Consider the following 21,220-nt stretch of genomic DNA (forward strand, 5'->3'; position numbering starts at 1 on the left):
TATTATATAAACAATAAAATTTATCCAATGGTATTGAAAAAAATGATTTTGTGCTTGTAGAGGGCATATTAAAATTAAGAGTAGATTGTGTTTTTTGAGATATTTTCATTTTCATTATTAGAAGTATATATTTTATGTTTTATCAGATGTCTGCTTAAGGTACCTAATTATTTTATTAAGAATAAGGTTAAGTAATTTTTACAATAAATTATACAGACAGTTTCTTTAAAAAAAATAGAACTATATAATAACTAAAATATTTTAATATTATTTCTTATTTTGATTAATTTATTGCTTAAAAAATTATAAACAATTATTTTGTTACTAGGTGCTGACGATACATTAAATTTGGTACTGCAGTGAACACATACTCTATGTTTTTATTGGGACTATAAGTAAAATGTTTCTTGGACAAACTTATGGTTTTCATATTGTAAAATAAAAATTAACAAAATCTAAAATGACTCCTCTAGAAAAATATCATAAAATAAAATATACAAAAAAATTATATTAATTGTATAGTAAAGCAAACTTAAACAATAATAAAAGACCGGTCCGGACCGCAAAAAATAAAAAGACCGGTCCGGACCACGGTCCTCAAGAAAAAGATCGGTCCGGACCACGGTACTCAAGAAAAAGATCGGTCCGGTCCGATCCCGGTCTAATACCGATAGGACCGGACCGTTGACCTTCACTACACTGTAGTCTCTGATATATATTTAAAATTTTATTCATATTATTGATGTAAAAAAATTATAAGGTAGCTAATAGTGCTCTACTTTTTTGTGAAATAGCCATAGCGAGCTACTTTTAAATGTAGCTTTTAACACTGCCATTTAAATAAAACATCATTTTTAAGGCCTGGCCCAATTTTAAAAAACATTTTTAGGTCCAAGCTCAGAACTGACCTTGGTATTAATAATGAACCTTACATAGCTAATGAAAAAAATTACTTTTAAATTATATATTAGTGAAGTGGTGGTGGCTAGCACGTTTGAGATATCTAAGGACGAATAGTTTAAAAAAATGCGGAAAAGAATAAGTAGAAAATAGGATATAAATAGGAATATTTAATTCCCTCCATTTCATAAAATTTTTATTTCTAAGAGACGGGTAAATATTTTTAAAACCTTTTGTTAATTGAAGAAATAGCGTTTGATTTATCATGATCTTGAAGAAAAGATTGAAAATTTTCAAAAACCTGCTAAACTAAAACTTCACGTAACTAACAATTTAATAAAACAAAAGTCAATTAAAACCATTAATTTATTTTTTTTAAACTGAAGCTATTATGCATTCATATAAAAATTATTTTTTGAAACCAGCTTAAAATATAATAAATATCGGTTTTACGACGAATAGGAAATTCTGGAAATTTAGCACAAATCATTTTTAGTAATAAAAAAAAATAAGTATAATAAATTAATATAAAAAAACATTATTGCTTTCTTATCCTTTTTAAAAAATATATATAATAAATATATTTATAAGAATAAGCCGTAAATAAGAAATAATTTGGTGGAGTTGAGTTGAATTATAAATTTTGTTTTAAAAAATCTCAATTTATTTTTTAAAAAAGATGTGACAAATAAAATATTCGATTTAGTTAATAATATATATATAAAAATATATATAATAATCATGGGAAGAAATTACATAATATTATCTATAAAGTTTGTTATATATAAAACTATTAATGCAATTTATTGACGTAATAAATAATGTGTTATAAGAAACGTAGAAAATATCGGTTATAACAAAACAAAGATTTTAGCTATGGAATCGGCGCCGGCACTGGCCATGTAAGAAAGCGAGGGATGAAACGCGACTGAATTAACGCCTTCATCGAATTTTTTGCGATGACATGTAATTTCTTGCACGCAACTTTTATTTTCATAATTCCATAGTCTAATAGAATTGTCATGACCTGATATATATTTTAAAGAAATTTTTTTTTGAATAAAATATATTTACACTATCCAAAAATTTTGCAAGACATAAAAAATAACAGTGTATATAAATAGTGAAATATTTAGTAGGCTTCTCATTTCCATCCCGGAGTCGGGGTATGAATGGTCGGAAATCAAAATGAGTTATAAGAATATTTTCATTAAAGTTGGTAAGTGTATAAGGTGGTTTCGAGGGTTCTTGCGAATGCCTGACTACCCATTGTTTAAAAAAATATAACCATCCAGCCTGCCCATTTACTTAAAAATTTAATTTAACAGGCCAATTCAATTTATTAAAAATATTTTTAACCCGTTCAATCACCCGCTCAATTCTAAAATTGATTAGTCGCATAACTATAGTATGGGAGAGGGGTGTGTTAGGTCGGGTTAAAACCCGCTTGTTGTAAATATTGGGGATGTAGTATATGAACTCTGATTACTCACCTTTTATAAAATTACTCCCAGTGGTCCTTTTCACAGTAAACATTAGATAAGCTGGTAGTCACGTAGATAAGCTTACCCTAGTTCACGATGACCAGAGTTGCCAGATACAAACAAAAAGCGGGAGAATTTAACCATAATTCAAAAAAAAATTTATAACAAATAATATTAACTTTTTGTGATTATTATTTTATTTAAATAAATATATCTAATAGGCAACAGTAAAATAAAGGAAGATCGTTTAATATAAAATTCATAGATATTATTTGAAAAATCAGTACATATTTATATTTTTTTTACATATTCCTTAATATCTTTACAAGTATAATTAAAATTATTTGATCATTAATTCCGCTTTTAAAGCTATAAAGATAACCGATTACGATCTTTCCGCCAGAAATTTTTCATTAAACTAAATATGCGCTCTGAATCGGTGTTTGAATCTGGTAACTAGAATATAATACTGCATATTTTTTCAAAATTTGGCGCAATATTTTCTTGTTCAATAGATGTAATAAAAGCAACGAATTCCTGAAATAATTTATCTAATTAAGATATCTTTTATATTAAAATTTATTATTATTAATTCAAGTCCCTCGAATTTGAATTTATTATCGATAATATTTAGATTATTTACTCAATTATTATTTATAAATTCATATTTTTTTCTAAATAGGATATGATTGAATAAATTAGTTTGATAATGATGCGATTTATCTGATTATCACATTTTATCAAATTTGTCTTTAAAACCAAGCCATAAAAGTTATTGATAACTTGAGCTCTTAAAGCTGTACCTAATTTATTCATTAATCAAAACATCTCCACTGCAATTAAATCTTCAGATTAGAATTTTTAACTACCTTGCTTAAGGTCGTCTCTATATTAAAACTAGGTCTAAATAAGCCTCGGCCTATACATTTTCAAAAAATAAATTTAATATTCAATTGGGATTTTTTTAGGATAAAAAATAATCAGCTAAATAATTTTTATTAAGTCTTTCGAGAACCGGTATTAATGATAGCCATTTTGTTGGAACAATTCGTATAAGTTCGGACCATTCAATATCTTAAGACTCCATATTTTTTTCTAAAATACAGATACCCTGTTTGTGGATCTGCTGAATTCGGCATAACATTTTATAGCAATTATTTCATGCCTATTGATAATGAAGTATGCCCTTTTCTTCCTGCATTGTGAATTATATTGCACAGGCAAACGATATTTTCATTCAAAACTAATAATTCCGTCATTACACTTTGCCTTTTCCCGAAATTCACACTTGCGTTATTGACACAAAAATCAGTTACATTTGATAGCGAAAGGTTACCATTTTCAAGGCTCTGCACGCATAGACGCAATATCCTTCATTTCTCTGAACAGATGAAAATTTTTTAGAAGTTTACTTGAAACATCATTAAAATAGCGCAACATTAAGAGAGTATTTCAATTATGTGATGCATCTGTTAATAGAGAAAATGAATGACTTTCCTTCAAATCCTCTAAGATATGTTTCTTAGTTTCAGGACATAGGATATTTAACACTATGCTTTTGGCTATTTTGGAAAGAGTATAGTCAATAAGTTTGCAGCGCAATCTGTAGAACAACTAAGCGAATGTTTTATCGTGGATAGATGAATGAAATAAATTATTGTTTGAAATATGGTTGTTGATAATTCCTTATTTTTTGTTGAATGTTTTTTTTACATCATGGACTCCTCCATGGCTGATATTAAATTTAGCATTGCATTTTATATATAGACTAAATTCCTTATCTTCTGTCACCCCTGAATAAATGCAATTCCAGATATTGTGCGATTTAAATTTTTTTTGTATGTTAAACTTGTCTTGAAATTGTAATTTATATTTGTTTTTTCCTTTTTCAAAATATGGATAAAAAAATAAGCAAAAACAAGATGAATTTTTAAATGTATGATTGAATTAAAATAAATAGAGTAAGTTTCTGGTTAAGCTATTTTTAATAATTTTATATTAAAAAATTTATAAAAAAATCGGAAGAATTCTTTTCAGGAAAATCTGGAAGCGTGAAAATCGGAAGAAAGTGTAAATCAATCGACAGCGTGTTTGGCGTAAGTCAAAGAAAAAAATCTGGAAAATACGCCAAAAGTGGGAGATCTGGAAACCCTGGTTATGACCTTATCATACGTGTTTATAAGGCATTTAAATATAACTTTCCTTTTCTTTAGAAATAAAAATTTTTAGCAAAACTAAAATCCGTTCCTATTGCGCTTTTTGATAATCTATATATATTCCACCAAGATACTGGCAAAAAAATTGGAATTTGGGTGTTTATCAGTTGAAAATATGGATTTTGTTACATCTCTAATATTTTTAGATTTACATATACCTTATGTTTTTTTGCATATTATAATAAATATAGATTTCCAGTAGACGCACAATGCTCATATCTTAAAATAATAATAATAAACCTTTAGAACTTTAAAAATTTTTTTTAGTCTACATTACACCATGAATTTATTTTTAAAAAATTCAAATAAAAATTTCTAAACCCACAAAAAATGATTAAAGAAAGTAGATGCTATTAATTTTTACTTCCTAATTTTTCTTATTAAATTTACTATTATTATTTTATTAGTGGCATCAGTGGAATCTGAAAAAAAATTTAAAAAGAGAGAAAGTTATATACAATAATGTATATATACTATCGGCGATTCATTAAGTTATATACACATCATTGTGTATATGATAAATTAACAAACTTCCTGTTAAAAGGTATAACCCATAAGGATCTAGAGAGAGACATGATACCGAATCTAAATGAGCTATCATTTTGTGAATGCATTTACCTATACGATAAATATAATAATAACAGCATATAAAATTGTTCTTTAAAATTAAAAATATTGTACCTGTATATATATTGAAAAATCGAATGTAATTATCATTGTGTCCCGATATAAGCACAGGAAACGTAGGATGACAGGCAATGAAGTTAATGTATAACGTATCTAAAATAACAGTTTTAATATTTTTGTTTATTTATCATCCATTCAAATATAATATCAAACACAGTCCACATTCAAATATAATATCAAACACAGTCCAGTTAACTAGGCTAATGCTTGTACAACCTTAGATTCTCTTACATCCAATTACAATTATGACTCTCCTTTAAATTCCAAACCTTCAACCTATACCCATAATCTCCCAAACAAATAATTCACTGCAATTTTAGCACTACTACAGATTTTTAAGTTACACTTCTTTACTAAAAAGTGTATTTCAAACACAGGCCCGATTCTAGTTTTGTTTATGGGGGAGGCAGGGAGTAAAGATTTTTTTAGCACTACAGAACGAATATTATTTGAATACAAAATTGAAATATCCAATGATTAAAAAATACCACTTGAAGAAATAATATATGTAAGTGAAAATAATGTCAAAGAAATCCTGCATTTCAGAGATCATTTCTAAAATACCTTTCCGACTGCAATCTATGAATAAAGCAATGAATGTAAATAACATAGTGTCCAACTACTTTGCTTAAATATGCCTTAACATACCTTTTCTCCACTCATGACATTAACACTGAGCAACTAGGTTATAAGAATTGAGCTGATATTCAATGAAAAGTTCATTAACTGTATTTGCTATTATTTCTTTAGCCTCAAAACTTTTAATTGCTTTGAAAAATACGCAATTTTCAGTCACTATCTTATCACCTTTGATAGTATTTCTGTGTGTGATCGTAAATTAACTTTTTATTGAATATAATAAGCTCAATTATTTTAACCTATTTGCTCAGTGTTATGATGGGGCTAATGTTATGAGTGGATAAAAGGGAGGTGCTCAGCATGCAAAGTAGCTGGGCAGCATGTTCCTTACATTCATCGCTCAATCATAATTGCACTTAGTTTTAAAGGACACTATAGAAATTATCTCTGAAATGGAGGATTTCTTTGACATTTGTTCTCATTTACATAAAATAATTTCTCCAAGTTATATTTTTTTAAATAAAATCGTTGTATATTTCAATTGTGTTTAAAACTCAAATATTCGTTCTATGGCCATCAAACAGAAAGTTTTCTCAAAGTGGTTTTGTGGCATGTTTTACGCTAATTTTTTTTATTTCCGAGCAGAGAATAATAATTTGTCAAATTAATTCTTTTATATAAATAAATTATTTTAAATAATCCGGAAGACCCAGAACGATGTGAATGAAAGTGGCAACGGAAATGACATAAGAATGGATCTTACAGATAGTTATGCCCATGGAGAAGGGGGATCAGAGGAGAAACTGGTTTGTTTGGAGTCTTCATTGTTGAACACAATTAAAGGTATAATAAATAAGCATATTTTTAATAAAAATTAATTTTTTTTCTCTAAAAATATTTGTTTTATTTACTATTATATTGCATTTATTATACATCAAAATAACAATTATTTTTAAACATAGCAAATATATTGTTTTATTTATATGAAATTTAAAAATAATTTATTCATAAAAGTTTTGAATGAACGTGAACGCGTGCCTTTTTTTATAGGTGAACGTTGAACGTAAACGCGTTCGATTTTTTTAGAAATGTTTACAGCACTATTTAAATTTAAAAAATGGGATCCCAGATGATTCTTTCCCTCGTAGATCAAAACATAATTCTATTATAAATGATATGAAAAGTAAGATTGATATATTTACCAGACATATCACATTCAGGTTTAAACGAAATAACGGGTATAAAACTTTGAATATCAAATATAACGATATACGACGAAGCATAAGATACCGCCACGTGATTAAAATTTTCGGAAGGCAATAGATCTAAAGAGGTAGCCGAGTCTTCTTTAATAACATAAATATAATTTAATATCTCAAAATAAAATAGGAAAATAAATTAATTTTTTTTAAAATAAATATATTAGCTTATTTTGTAATTGGTGATTAGATGATCATCAAATAAAATGTATTTTTTTAAAAAAAACATGTGTTTTTAAATTTATCTCAAAAAAAATCGTTTTGAGACTTTTATTTTAAAATTGTTTCATATAATTACAATATTGTTTCTAAAGTCTTAGTAGTTTTGTTAAATCAACATTTTTAGCCAATTCGAAAACCGTTTAGCCGGTTTAAGTCAATTTTTTAGGCTAAAAACTTGAAGTAGTCGTATTGGAGTGGGCTAAAGTGAAGTGATTCATGCGCGTACGCAGGAATTTGGTGTGAGGGAGGGGGATAAAATTTTTTAAATAAAATTATTGTTATTTAAAAATATCAAGCATAAATTTATTAGGACTAATAACTATTTCTAATATACAAATTTAAATTTATATGAATTATAAAAAATTAAATATATAAACCGGTATATAAAAATAAATTTGAATTAAAAAATATTATACGGATATAACTGGCGGCATATAAATACTTTAAATAAATCTGAATTATAAAATATTAAGTGGATATAACCAGGATATGAATGACTATAAAATAAATAACCCATAACAGAAATTTAAATTTTTTTGAGCCTTTAAAATTTATATATAAAGTATAAAAAATTTAAATGTTGGAAATATGAATAATTATATTTTTTATGTAAAAGAAAAATATATAAGACATTAAAAAATGATTGCACAAAAAATATTATAGAAACATTATATTTTTATAATGTAAAATCGAATCTTCGTTGGGATTGAGCTAATTTTTCAATTATCTCATCCGGCTTGGCGTCAAATGCCTATGAATATTCAAAAGGGCCAGACCATTCAATCTACTTTCAGAAGTTGTACTTCTTAGGTACGTTTTTAATCTTCTTAAAGAAGAGAATGTTCTCTCATTAGTTGCAGTACTATTGGGAAGAGTTGCTAATATATATAATAATTTCAATATATTGGGAAAATAATCTAAAAGATGTTTGAAATGATGCAAAGCACCCATAGCATTTTTGGGGACTATATCAACCATATATTATTAAAATTTAAGCTTCCTGAATCCTTGTGGCCACGTAGTGCTAGGCCTTGTAAGCCACAATATAAAATAGCATCAATAGTTAGTTTTATCTTACATCTATTTTCTTTTGCGATTTTAACCCTTTTATCAATAAGTGATGAAATGGGAATCATATCCCCCTTTTGAATAGTCTGACGAAACCATCAGTTCACAGCTTTTGTGATAATTTGTTTTCTGATGATTGTCAAAAATTTCCCCCACATCTTTGTATTTGTTGAAAGGAATCTTAACAAGAGTGTTAAGCTTAACTAGATTTCTGCCAGCATATCGTGGTCCAAACAGGACACATATCTTGCAATAAGCTCCATTGTCTCAGATGGAGTATGCTAGCTATAACCATCTAGTAAAATAGCTATTTTTGAAATTTTAACTTTCAATTAGCATATAAAGTTTGGGGATATTGAAAATTGAGGGGTGGAATATAAATCTATTATTAAATAAAATATTTATCATAGGTATCTTTAATATATACCTTTTTAAGAAGTATATGTCTTTCTTCTAGGCTAATATTATCTTTATTTAAAAAATTGGCTATATCATATGGATGTTCATTGTACTCTAATTTTGTATAAATAAAGATTTTAGTTTTAAGTTTGTCTAAATATTGAAATATAAATTAAAATTATTCTTAAAAAAATTATTGCTGCACATTTTTGCAATCTCATTCTTTTACTAAATTAAATATCTAAAATTATCATTTATTAAATAATACCAGCTAAGTTATTATAAAACTGCCCAAATGTATTTTTAGAATAACTAACCTTTAGATGGCTCTATATCCTGACTCTCAATTATTCTTTCAACAATTCTCATTATTTGCTATTATGGGAGGGGTTTTAATTGCTAAAAATATGGGAGGGGTTTTAATTGCTAAAAATATTTTAAAATTAAAATTTTATTAAATTATTATATACTTTTTTGCTTTTTGGTATGATTTTCACTATCTTCAGTTTTTTTTTAAAAAAATCCATGACTAAAATAATACCGGGAAATTTAAAAATAATAGATAAATATTATGGCAAGGAAAACTTGAAAATGAAATTAATTTATAAAATATAGTAAATGAAAAAGGTAATAATATAAAAATTTAAAAAGAACGAGATATGAATAATTATAATAAAATATAAATGAATATAAACAATAATATTTTTGAAAAATATATCCGGCATCTGCATTTTTTGGCTTTGGGGGGGGGGGGGGTTCGCTGCGTACGCCAATGAGTGATTTAACAACACCATCGTTATTAATGACGTCATTTTTACAGTACTGAAAAAATAGTCATATTACTTATTTTTATACTCATTAAAGCATGATCAAGAGAAAAAAAAATATATAACACAATTTAAAAAACGCAAACCTATATGATTCGAGATATGAGGTGGAAGCAGTCGTTTAATAATTTTTCCGCTTTCAAATACATCCCAAAGTAAAAGTGAGCCGTCGGCAGAACAAGTTATGCTTATGTTAGTCTTAGGGTGAAACTTAACCATCCAAACCGCGTCGCTGTGGGCCTTCTCCAAAGATAAATAGGGTTTTTCGAAGACATCTGTCATAGCAATTTAGAACAAAGTTTGCAAAAAAAATTGTAATATCAGAAATAATTTTCATGCATAAGAATTACAACATATTTACTTATGATTGTTTCTCAAATTCTGATTTTTGAAAAAAATTTATATTATTCAAAATATATAAAAATTTATATTATTCAAAATAAATTGGGAAAATTGATAAAAATGACTCACCACACTGAGATTCAAATTGATCTGTTTCGGGATCGGGCGTTTTCCAGCATATAACTTTACCATCTATTCCACCTGATAAAAAGTATTCACCGTTTGAATTAAAGGTTACAGAGAGAACTGCGCCACTTCAAAAAAATAAATATGGTTTTAATTTCTTTTAAAATGCACTTTTAAATTCGAAATTATATAAGCACAAAATAATTCATTTAAAGTAGTATATTAAAAATACAATATTACATTTTTCCAATTTACAAAAATTAATTTATTATCAAAGATAGTGTTGTTAAAAAGCCCGATTCGAGTCGATTTTTAAAAACAGTCTGATTAAGATTTTATCTAAAAAATATTATATAAGCCTTGAGATTTGGGAAATAGAGGTCCAAACCTGACTGCCATGTATGAGCAAAATATCCAGGCTTACATAATATTATTTTTGACTAAAATAATATTTTAAAATTTGGTTATTCATCAATAATTTTGGCAGAATTTTGTAAAAATGGTTTCAAAAGAAATGGAATAATATGTAACACAAAATGAATGTTTATTAAATGATCCATTGGGCGATTCATCTCTAGTAAATTTGATATAATTTAGCTTTATATAATCAAACAGTAATTTATTATATCAAAATTAATAGTTATTTTAAAAAATCTGTATCAAGATTCAAGAGATAATTTTCGTGCACATTGAAAAGCGATAAATATACAATATTATAAATCAAATGCTAGGGTATTGTGATAATAGTGCATTGTCTAATTCAATAAGGAAAGGCGCATAAATAGTTTATAACAATAGAGTTAAATTTAAAAGAAAATTGATGTGAATAAAAAATATGTTTACAAATTTTGTGTTACCAGATTATTTTGTATAAAAGGAAAGTCCCAAAAGCATCGGTCCCCGTCGAGCTCAACTTTTTAAAATCGGAAACACTAACACCTAAAGAACATTTTTAAATGAGCAGTTTCCACTAATTTTTATTTCTGACAAAACGACCAAAAAAAGCGGTTTTGGACATCAAAACGAATGATTTTGAAAGATCAGTTGATTGAATTAGTTGTAAATTTTACACAAATTAAATTTTTTAGAGCTTTAGCTAAACTAAATCCTGGGCCATGAGATTTTAAAATAAAGGGTAGGCCACATCTGGATTTAACGAATCTCAAATTAATCAAAAAATATTGCTGGAACTTGTAACCTCCTAAAATTTTCGAATGAAAAACGAAATTTTAGGAAAAACATTTTCTTCTCTGAGCAAGCAACTTTCTATGAAGCTAAAACTCATTCCGAAATGTCTGCTCCCTTTAAATTTAAAATTAGAGTTTAGAATGTTTTTCAAACCAAAAAAATATTCGATCTCCGAAGATAATAAAGATTTTTTTGAAATGGGTCAAGCAAAATTTTTTATCAAATTTAACATTAAAATTCTTATTATTTTAAAAATAATTTTTTTGTAATTTTTATGTATAAAAATTCTTTCACAGTGAAATCCAATTTTTTTTACACTTTGATTTTCTTTATAAAAAAATCTCTCATTTTGTTGATCGAAAAAAAATTTATCAAAATTTTTGGATATTTTTAAAAAACTGATAGCGCAGTAGTATCTGGAGGACAGACCCCAAAATATGACAACCCCCCGCTCCCAGGTTTTCCCAAAATGTTAAATATGTTATTTATTATTTATGCTTAAAAGTAAAATTAAAAAATATCGAATAAATTGGTCTAATCCAAATTTACTATATATAAAATGAATATGATTTGGATTCCAAAATCATTGAAACACTTAGACGAATAATACAATTTTAGTTTGTAAGAATAAAAATATCTAATATTGTATACTTGTGACTTCTAAACGTGGCTATCGATTCGATTTCGTTGAATGCGTTTCTACTATAATAAAAGATTTTTTTTAGATATAAGTAAAAATCTAATATTTTTGAAGGAACAAAATTAATACTTTTTAGGAGATATATTTTTTTCGATATTCCAATATTTAATCGTTTGGTCCTCTGAGGCAGTTAAAAGACACGGGAGACAAGGATGAAATGCTAAACATCTAATCGAATCCAAATGGCTTGTTTTTAAAAACATATAAATACAATTTGATCTTTAGAAAATAGTTTATTTTTCAGGTTTATAAAAAATATATTCTAAGGAATAACATTAAGTAAATCTTTTGTAAATGAGTGATTATATATATAAATTACACCTAGGCAAACGAATCATGCATGGCTGCCGCCAATTAAAGTACAGAAGAGTAGGTTTAACAAGTATAAAGAGATATAAAAAACAATTAGTTCAATTACCCACGGAGTGACGATCTAATATGCCAGGTTTTTGAGTTTTTATCGTTATCTGAGTTGGCCATTTGTTCCTGGAAAAAAAATCAATATTTTTATAATACTAGACATGTAAAAAATATTTAAAATGTATTTCTTAATCATAAATAAAACTTCAATCGTGTCATCGTTGACTATGTTTAAATTTGCTAATTCATCATCCAAATCGTTCAACATTGTTTTATCGCCGAAAGTATGGGTGAGATCTATGTTTAAAAAAATTTAAATTATAAGTTAATTCAAATTAAAATCTAAGATATATGTTGTAGGCAAGGCTGTGTCGATCTAGAAACTTTTCATCGATCTGATTACAAAACCGATATTTAGATGCATATTATTTAGCATTTATCTTTGAACCAATGTCATATAAAAATATTTTCTATCCAAAAAAAATAACAAACTGTAAATTGTAGGCAAAACAAGAGACCTTATATTTCCCGGCCAAGGCGATATTTCGTGCATTTATCAAATGCGATGACGTTAATTTGTTTTTAAAATTCCATAAATTATTTATATTTAAAATATTATGAGCAATTGTACTGAATGTGACTCATTAAATATTTTTTTTTTGCAAATAATACGACAAAAACGATTATGTCCGATTTTTAGCGATTATTGTCCAACTCAATTGATGATTTTTTTTAATTACCATTTGTCTATTTACAATCACAATGACATGTCAGATTCGACAGTTTATTAATAAATCGATTAAATTTTACTAAAAACAATTTTTAATAGATATTTTAAGCCCGAACCTATATCTCTTAAACCTTACATTAACCCTAATCCACATCTCTAACCTTTAATTCTACTCTACTTCATATAGTTATTTATTTTTAAGTATATATAATCCAATTTAAAATTTTTTTTACAGTTGAACCCTTGAATTGAGCTATTATAACTTTAAATACTCTTTCTTTTAACTTTAAAATAATAATTTCTTTTAAGCATTTACAAATATATAATTGAGGTTTCTTTTGCCCATTTATTATTAGAAAATTATGTTTTAAGCGGAAAAAATATTAATATGGGATCGGGTTTTCTTTAAAAAATATCGACTCGGTCTGAATTTTTTTTCTAAAACAGCGAATATCGGCACCGATCTAATTGTAATATCGAAGTAAAAGAAGATATTTTTTTAAATCTAAGTTTCACTAAACGCAAGTTTATACATTATATGAAGTTGAATGAACAAAAAATAGAAGATATACTTCCATTTAAACTCAAATTGTTTATAATGAATATTATTAACATTATAAATACAAACATTATTAGAATTAAATTGAATTGTAAATCTAATTTATAATTAAAAAATATATGCAAACAACCCTGTAAATACAAATTTTTAAATTATTATGCCAGAAAGTAGCCTGGCTCAAAATATTTATATATTTTAATACTCAGGCCAGATCTAATTTGATTGATAATGGCCAACTTTTAAAAATTTAATTATGTTATCTATATCTATATATTTATAAAAAATTAAAATAGTGTCATAAAGTTATGTCAAAAAACGTGTTACTTTTTTTGTAAAGTAAATAACTTAGTAAGAGAAAAGAGTTACTTTAAAAGGTAATGTTTACAGCAGTTAATACTAATAATTAATATGATTTGATTTAGAGTCATATTGCTAAATTTTATGATTACTTAATTTTCCATTTTGCATTATATTACCGAAAGATGACAAATTTGGGAGTTGTGACATTTTATTATAATTGATATTTGAGTCCTTTTTATCTATAGTTAAATATTAAAAAAATGTCATATAAATTATTTTATTAAAAAGAAAATATCTATGCACCTTGGTACCATTAGAAGGGGGGGGGAGATAAAGAGACTTGTACCATTGGAAGGGGGATGCAGATACCTTCCATTCATGGGCAGGCCAATACCCAAGTAATAGGCCGGGTATGGGTACAATATTATATTTTCTAACAAGCCTGAGTTTTTAATAAAAAATTTTAATGGGTTTGTGACTTTTTTAATTTAAATTTAGTTTATTTATTGCTAACTTAAAAAAAATATATTGCACTATATTTTTTTAATAATAATAAATTTCAGAATTGCAAAAACTGAATGCCTAAATATACTTAAATTATGTTTATTTTTATAAAAAATAAATTAAATTATTAGATATAGGCTAAAAAAAAATTGAAACTTACTATGGACTTGAGCAGGACTTGGGTAATATTAAATATGGGTCGGGCTTGAGCCTAGAAAAATTTCTATGTGCCTGAATCAAGCTTAATAAAAAAAACTCAGGCCCATGAATATATCTGGAAGAGGGTGATGCAAGATATCATAAAAATGGGGGGAGGAGACTATTTTAAAGGCATTAACATCATTTGAATAAAAGTGAAGAGGGTAATTATAATTTGAATTTCCGTTTTTGCTAACTTGGTAGGAGGGGAGTAAATTTTAGAAGGTAAAATTTTCAAGTGGTAATATTGTCATCAGTTTGGGGGGGGGGGGTGTAAAAATCTCTGTTTGTGTACAATCATTCATTATTTAGCCATGATGATTGAGATGGTGTCACCAGGTCTAAAAGTTTTGTAATTTAAATAATTAAACACTCCAAAAATGCTCCCTCATTTTAACAACTTTGGCTTGGCATCCCAAACCAAACTTCTTAAATGTATATTTAGACCAAAAATATAACAACCTGTTGTCAAACGGCTTGATTTAGTAGATTTTTAATTCAAAATTTAACCAAAGCAATATTACGCAAGCCTCAATATTTCGTTATGAGATGTCCAAACCTTACTGCCATCTATGAGCAAAATTTTTAAGCTTGCCTAATATATCTTGGCTAAAATGGAGTAGCCGTTTTTAAAAATCGAGCCCTTTAACAATACTATAACCATCTGAAGGTTACCAAGTTGCGGAGGTTTAATTTGCTATATAATAAGAATATTTTAAAAACATTCATTCGAATGATGTTTATCATCTTCGTTAAGATCGTCATAATTTGTTTCGATGTTATTGTTCGAAGAAGTCAGGAAATTAAACTCGTTCAAAGCTTCGTTATGATCTAAATCTAAATCGTCCTTTTTTAAAAAAATATATATATACTCATGTTATCTGTGTCACTGGATTTATAAACTCGGATTAAAAAAAATTATTTAAAAAAAGAATTCTTTCTAGCCCTTAATGTTAATATAATTATCGTTAATTATTTATATTAGCTTTACTATGGGTCCATTATGTAGGAATTCTGATTTTTTGAATCTTGATCCAGAGGGAATTCTGTCAGTACATTTAAAAAAAATATATATAATATAAATATAATATTTCTTTTAAGATCGTTTCTTTTACAAACCGGAAATGCAACATTTTAACCAATTATTTATAATTTGCTTTTCTGAATCCTTGCACATTATTCTTAAATATTATACATATGGGGCAAGGTGGTGAGGGCTTAATCGGACGACCAGTTCAGATGATACAATTCAAATATTCTTTTTGAAAAAAATGCGTTGACTGCATTTAGATAGTTTAGAAATAAAAACAAAAATGCAATCTATTTATTTTGTAGGACAAATCTTTTCAAATGGTCGAGGTCCTAGCTAGCCGGGTATGGTCTAAATGAGGTCAATGATTAGACTATGTAAAATATGTGCTAAAAAATTTGAAAATAATTTAAGATAACGGTTTTTTAGATATTATTTTCATGTCCAAGTGGAGAAAAAAGATATGCCAAAGTATATACGGTACATGGAAACGTTCTGTTGATTCTATGATGAAATATTTAATCTTTTTTTCAATAACCTTTTTGTTTGATGTCCTATATTCTATAGTAAATTAGCTATATGGAGGAAGGGGGGGGGGTGATCTATCCCATAAAAATAAATTAATGCTTAGCCTTCTCTTATGAACTTGCGTTTTTTATATAGATTAAACAAAATTGTGATACAAAATTAAATAAATCAATAACACATAAATTAGTCCTTCAAAACAAACATTTATCATAATTTGGTATGATGATTGTGTAAATGATGTATATAAACTTGTATTTATGGGGATTACTTAATTCATATTACATTAAAATAGATCTAAACTAACTATATCCCTAGTCTTAAAATTTTGCAGTCAAGCAATTTTTTAGAATGTTATATGAAATTTTCCATAAATAAAAACTGGTCACATAATGTATCCATAAATTTTTTATACTTTCCTTAAATTCCGGCCAACCTAAAAAAAATACAACAAAATTTATGAGATGAGCTATTCTACACTTACATATAATTTTTTTTAAACAGCTTTTAAATGAAGATTGACTCTTATTTTATCTTTGTTAGAATAAGCCATAAATAATAAGAATAAGAAAAAATAATATTAATTTTTGGGTTAAATGGACCAATTATAATTATACCTAATCATACCTATTAGAAAATTTGAAGGTCAAATATTTAAAATTATAGGCATAATTATTAAGGAAAAAAAGGTATTCTGGTAAACAAAATCAAAATATAAATCAGGAGATAGCCCCCATTAAGTAATCAGCTTTCCCCATAAAATTCATAATTTAAAAGTAAAATCAGTAATGTAATTTTTAAGTTGCCGCTTGGGAAAGGGGCTTATATTTATTTTGAATAAATTAGACTAAAATTAATTGTAATACAAACATATAGGGCAATAATCAGAGTATAAATAAACATGGGCAAACACTTATTCAGTTTATTATTATGGGTAGTACTTCTCAGTAGTCGTTAAATGTCCTTATTTGAGCCAATTTTATAAAATGGCTAATTCAATATTTTATCGAAAAAAATATTACGCAAGCCCCAAGATTTTGTTTATAGATGGCATAAATTTTGGACATCTATTAAATAAATTTTGAGGCTTAGGAATATTTTCTGGTTAAATATTGAGTTAGCTAGTTTAAAAAATAGGATCGAGCCATTTAACCACCACTTCTCGGGTATGTTTTTATTCTGGTTAAAGATGAAAATTTTCTTTCATTGGTAGAAGTATTACTGGGTAGATTTGCCAAAATATATAATAGAAAAATAGTCAAATGATATTTGGAACATTAGCTAGTAATTCATCATGTGATACTTTAAAATCCTCACAATAAAAATATGCCAAATATTTAATTTTTACTCTATCAAGATTTGAAATTGATGATTCTGTGGCAATAATATTTGCAGATTTATAAGTGCTCCCGATTAATCAAGAACCTTTCAATCATTTGAGATATAAAAGTATTTAAGACAGAGATAATGAGATTTATTTTATGGTATCAACGACTCTATATTATTTTGGATCAATAAGCTTGTTTTGCTGTGAGTTGAGGAAGGCAAATATTAAATTTATAGATCTCTGCTTTTGACTCAACAATGACATTTAATTTATGAAATTCATAATAATATAATGCTTTCAGTAATATTGCTAAACAGCTCGATTTGAGCCAAATTTTAAAACTGATATGTTAGCCAGAAAAATATTGCTTAAGCCTAACACTAATAGATGCCCAAACCTTTGTGCCATATATGAGGAAAGTGCCCAGGCTTGCATATTGAAAATTTGCTCAAATCGAGCCATTTAACAAGCTAGTTGAGCTATTCTCATGCAATGTAATTTTTTTTGAAATTTACTTTAGTTTATTAGTGAAAAAGTTTCAAATGATTTGATAGGAAATATAATCAATATATTGCTAAGGAAAATTTGAAATCAATATTAATTCATAAATTAGGACATATTTATTTCTGCTATGAATGTAAATTGGAATATATATGTGATAAGATATAGGGTTCTTTCTTTCTCAGTGATATTTTTAATTTATTTAGCTGAAATATAAATTTATTTTTTGGCTTGTGGGTGGGGCTGGGAGTTGTCCCCTTCTGGGCCAGCTCATTTGTAGAGAATTTTTAAAATTTTTAGACAAGGTGGGGCTAAACCCATTTTAAAATTCTTAGCAGGCAGATTGATCTCTAATGAGAATTATTATAAAAAGTATTCCATAAAATGTTTAAAATGTCACTTTAAATATCTAATTTGATTAAAATATAATTTCAATGATACTAACCATCAGTGTTGTTAATTAGCTAAGTCAAGACAAAAAGGATAATCTCATTTAGAGAATTTAGTTATAAAAAAAATCTAGACTGACAACTCATAATCAGGTTTCAGTATTTGAGTAAATTAGAGGTCAATATTTATAACTAAATCCATATGCATGTTGGCTAAACCCCACATGCAATATATGGCTAAATTTTAAATTTGATCAATATATAGAGGTGATCAAAATTTTATAGAATAATTTTGTTAGGATCAGATTTATAACATGAGATTGGATGGGATCAAACTAAGTTGGTCATCTTTGAAAAAAAAATTTGTATATATAATATTGATTTTAAACTTACTTATCTATTTTTTGGTCTTTGTTATATTTATTAGAACCTAGCATCATTTCTTCTGAAGGGAAGTTAGTAGAATTTTGATTTTTATCTAAAAATTAACATGTTTAAAAAAAATAATAATAATATTAATACTTTGATTTATATCATTATTTAAACTTTTTTGGTAAAAAAAGTGTTGTGATACTCTGGGAGATTTGTAATCATTTATGTCTGAGTCAAATACATATTTTATGTTTCTATCCATATCGAGTGAATTGTTCTCAATATTATTGGAAGAAATCGGCTGATTAATTGAAGGTAGAGAAAAGTCATAATTTTTTTCTAGGTTTAAATTATTAAAATAGTCATTTTCATTATTAAATTTTTCATGTGCATATTGTGTAGGATTATTTGAGTAATTATTTGACAATCCCAATAGAGTACGAACAGTCTGTGTTCTTGCTTCTATAACAGAGTCTGCATAACCAATTTCTTTTAAGTATCTAAACTCCAAATATAAAATATGGTGTAATTTTTAATAATATAACTGTTGGAGTAGTTGTCGCCCTTGCTTAGATGGAATTTCTGTAAAAAGATCATTTTCTTTAAGTTGGGAGATTATATTTGAATCTTCAGCTGACATATAGTGTAATTAATAATTTAATAAAATTTTACTTTCATCTTCCATAACATTTTGATCATCATCTATGCCACATTTTAGTTTATTATATTTCGATCTACATTCAATTTAGATTAGTTAATAAATATTTTGATAACCTTTCTTGAATTAAAGCATATTCTAACATTTTGATTCTCCTTATCATATCCTTTTTAATGTTTTCCTGCCCTTTTCTTTCTCCTTGTAAAAATGAAATTTTGGCCTATTAACATAATTGAGGACAAAATAATAAAAATTTTATTACATATAACTCAGCCTTTTCTATTTCCCATTGAGATTTTTCAATTTCAAATTTGGTCCATTGATGTTCTAAATAATGTATAATACCGGGTAACGAGTAATTATAAGAGTAAGTATTTGTATCATTTAATAAATTATTCGATGCTAAGTTTTGAGTTTTATCATCATGATGCACATTAAGATCAAATTCTTCAGATGTTTCTTGCATTAATTCTTGCACACAATTAAAAAAAAATAAAAGTGGATATTTGAAATAAACATCCACCAAATATTAACATTTTAAGATAGCCCATATGAAATTCAAATTCCTAATTATTATAAATAGCTTATAGCCCGTCAAGAATAGCCGTGAATTATAATTTTCTCCTTATGATTATAGTTGAGTCAGAAATTTCACCTTTATTTGATGATATATAATTCTGAGATCAGGTAATCTTATGAGGTGTGTGAATCAGAATTTTATCATTATTTGTAGTGTTTAGGAATAATTACAAAAAAAGATTGTTTTCTATCAAATTAATTTAATTTTATGTAGTCAAATCCCAGCTATTATATTAAAATAAGAACTATCTATAATTTTAGGTGAAGGCCAATTTTTTGCCACATATATAATCTTGACCGACCATACACCATAATATTTTATTATGTGTTATGACAAATATAAAAAATAAATATATAGAATATATTTATAGGTAAATAACCTTTTTAAGTAGTAGCGCCACTGGAGGGGGGGGGAAAGGCGGATTGAAAAATCACTCAAAGTTATGACTTTTTTTATATCAAATGTAATTATGGATAATGTTAACTAAAAAAAGGTAAAAGAAGGTAATTTTTAAAATAATTATAAAAAAATTTTCTGAGCTCTATGTAATTGTTTATTAATTTATATATTATATAAATTTTATTGCAAATTCAAACCTCCTAGTGTTATATACAATATGATACATAGTATTTTCATTATATCAATTATATTACAATATTCAAAATTAATTTTCTTATTTAATTTATTTCTAAATAGATAAATCGTCATATAAATTTCAAGATAAAAGCATTATATAAATTTATAAAATCAAAATAAAATTATTTACCTTGATCATAGTACAAAAAAGTATAAGAATCATTTATTTTTATTTCATGGATAACAAATAATGATGCAAACATTAATCATTAAGCATTATAAAAAGTAAATTGTTAGAATTGTTGCAGTGAACACAATTTCAATCCATATTTTTCTCTATAACTTAATTTTTGACTCCAATAATAAGAGGTATAAGGGCAGACCTGATTTTGCCATGATTCATTAATAAGTGGTTTGCCCAGGTTTTCCCAATTTCCCTTATTACAAATTCATGTTTTTTGTATGTTTAGTAGGAGTTAACCCGTAGACTAATTGGTAAATCAGATATTTCATTTCCCTTTCATTAATTATAAATTTAATATCTCCGGGCTTAGGAAAAATTTTTCAAAATTATTATGTGTTGAACTGGGTTAAAAATTATTCCTCAAAATTAA

At 26.4% G+C, this 21,220-nt stretch overlaps 1 protein-coding gene across 1 annotated transcript; it reads right to left on the reverse strand.

Annotated features, from left to right (window-relative positions):
• Positions 1-1,248: 1,248 nt before the first annotated feature.
• LOC135922798 (striatin-4-like) lies at positions 1,249-20,019 on the reverse strand. Its single transcript, XM_065457275.1, has 19 exons — positions 19,713-20,019; positions 19,567-19,670; positions 19,465-19,526; positions 19,338-19,425; positions 18,943-19,292; positions 18,814-18,898; positions 15,640-15,694; positions 15,372-15,495; positions 14,096-14,185; positions 12,563-12,654; positions 12,416-12,483; positions 12,067-12,183; positions 11,949-11,999; positions 10,113-10,237; positions 9,728-9,916; positions 7,069-7,212; positions 5,282-5,380; positions 5,132-5,218; positions 1,249-1,927 (listed from the first exon to the last, which is right to left on the reverse strand). The coding sequence occupies exons 1-19, from the start codon at positions 19,914-19,916 to the stop codon at positions 1,752-1,754; spliced, it is 2,310 nt and encodes a 769-aa protein (XP_065313347.1). The 5' UTR covers positions 19,917-20,019; the 3' UTR covers positions 1,249-1,751.
• Between the last annotated feature and the right edge of the window lie 1,201 nt (positions 20,020-21,220).

The sequence above is a fragment of the Gordionus sp. m RMFG-2023 genome, chromosome 1 (genome assembly GCF_954871325.1).
Source record: "Gordionus sp. m RMFG-2023 chromosome 1, tfGorSpeb1-WG-v2, whole genome shotgun sequence".
Classification (NCBI taxonomy): Eukaryota; Metazoa; Nematomorpha; class Gordioida; order Chordodea; family Parachordodidae; genus Gordionus; species Gordionus sp. m RMFG-2023.

Excerpts from the sequence above, each read along its gene's own strand:
- LOC135922798 (XM_065457275.1), bottom strand. The coding sequence starts at position 19,916 with ATGCAAGAAACATCTGAAGAATTTGATCTTAATGTGCATCATGATGAT. Across the intron at positions 19,293-19,337 it reads GGGCGACAACTACTCCAACA|ATACTTAAAAGAAATTGGTT; the intron begins GTTATATTATTA and ends TTTGGAGTTTAG. Across the intron at positions 12,184-12,415 it reads ATTAGATCGTCACTCCGTGG|CCATTTGGATTCGATTAGAT; the intron begins GTAATTGAACTA and ends TTTAAAAACAAG.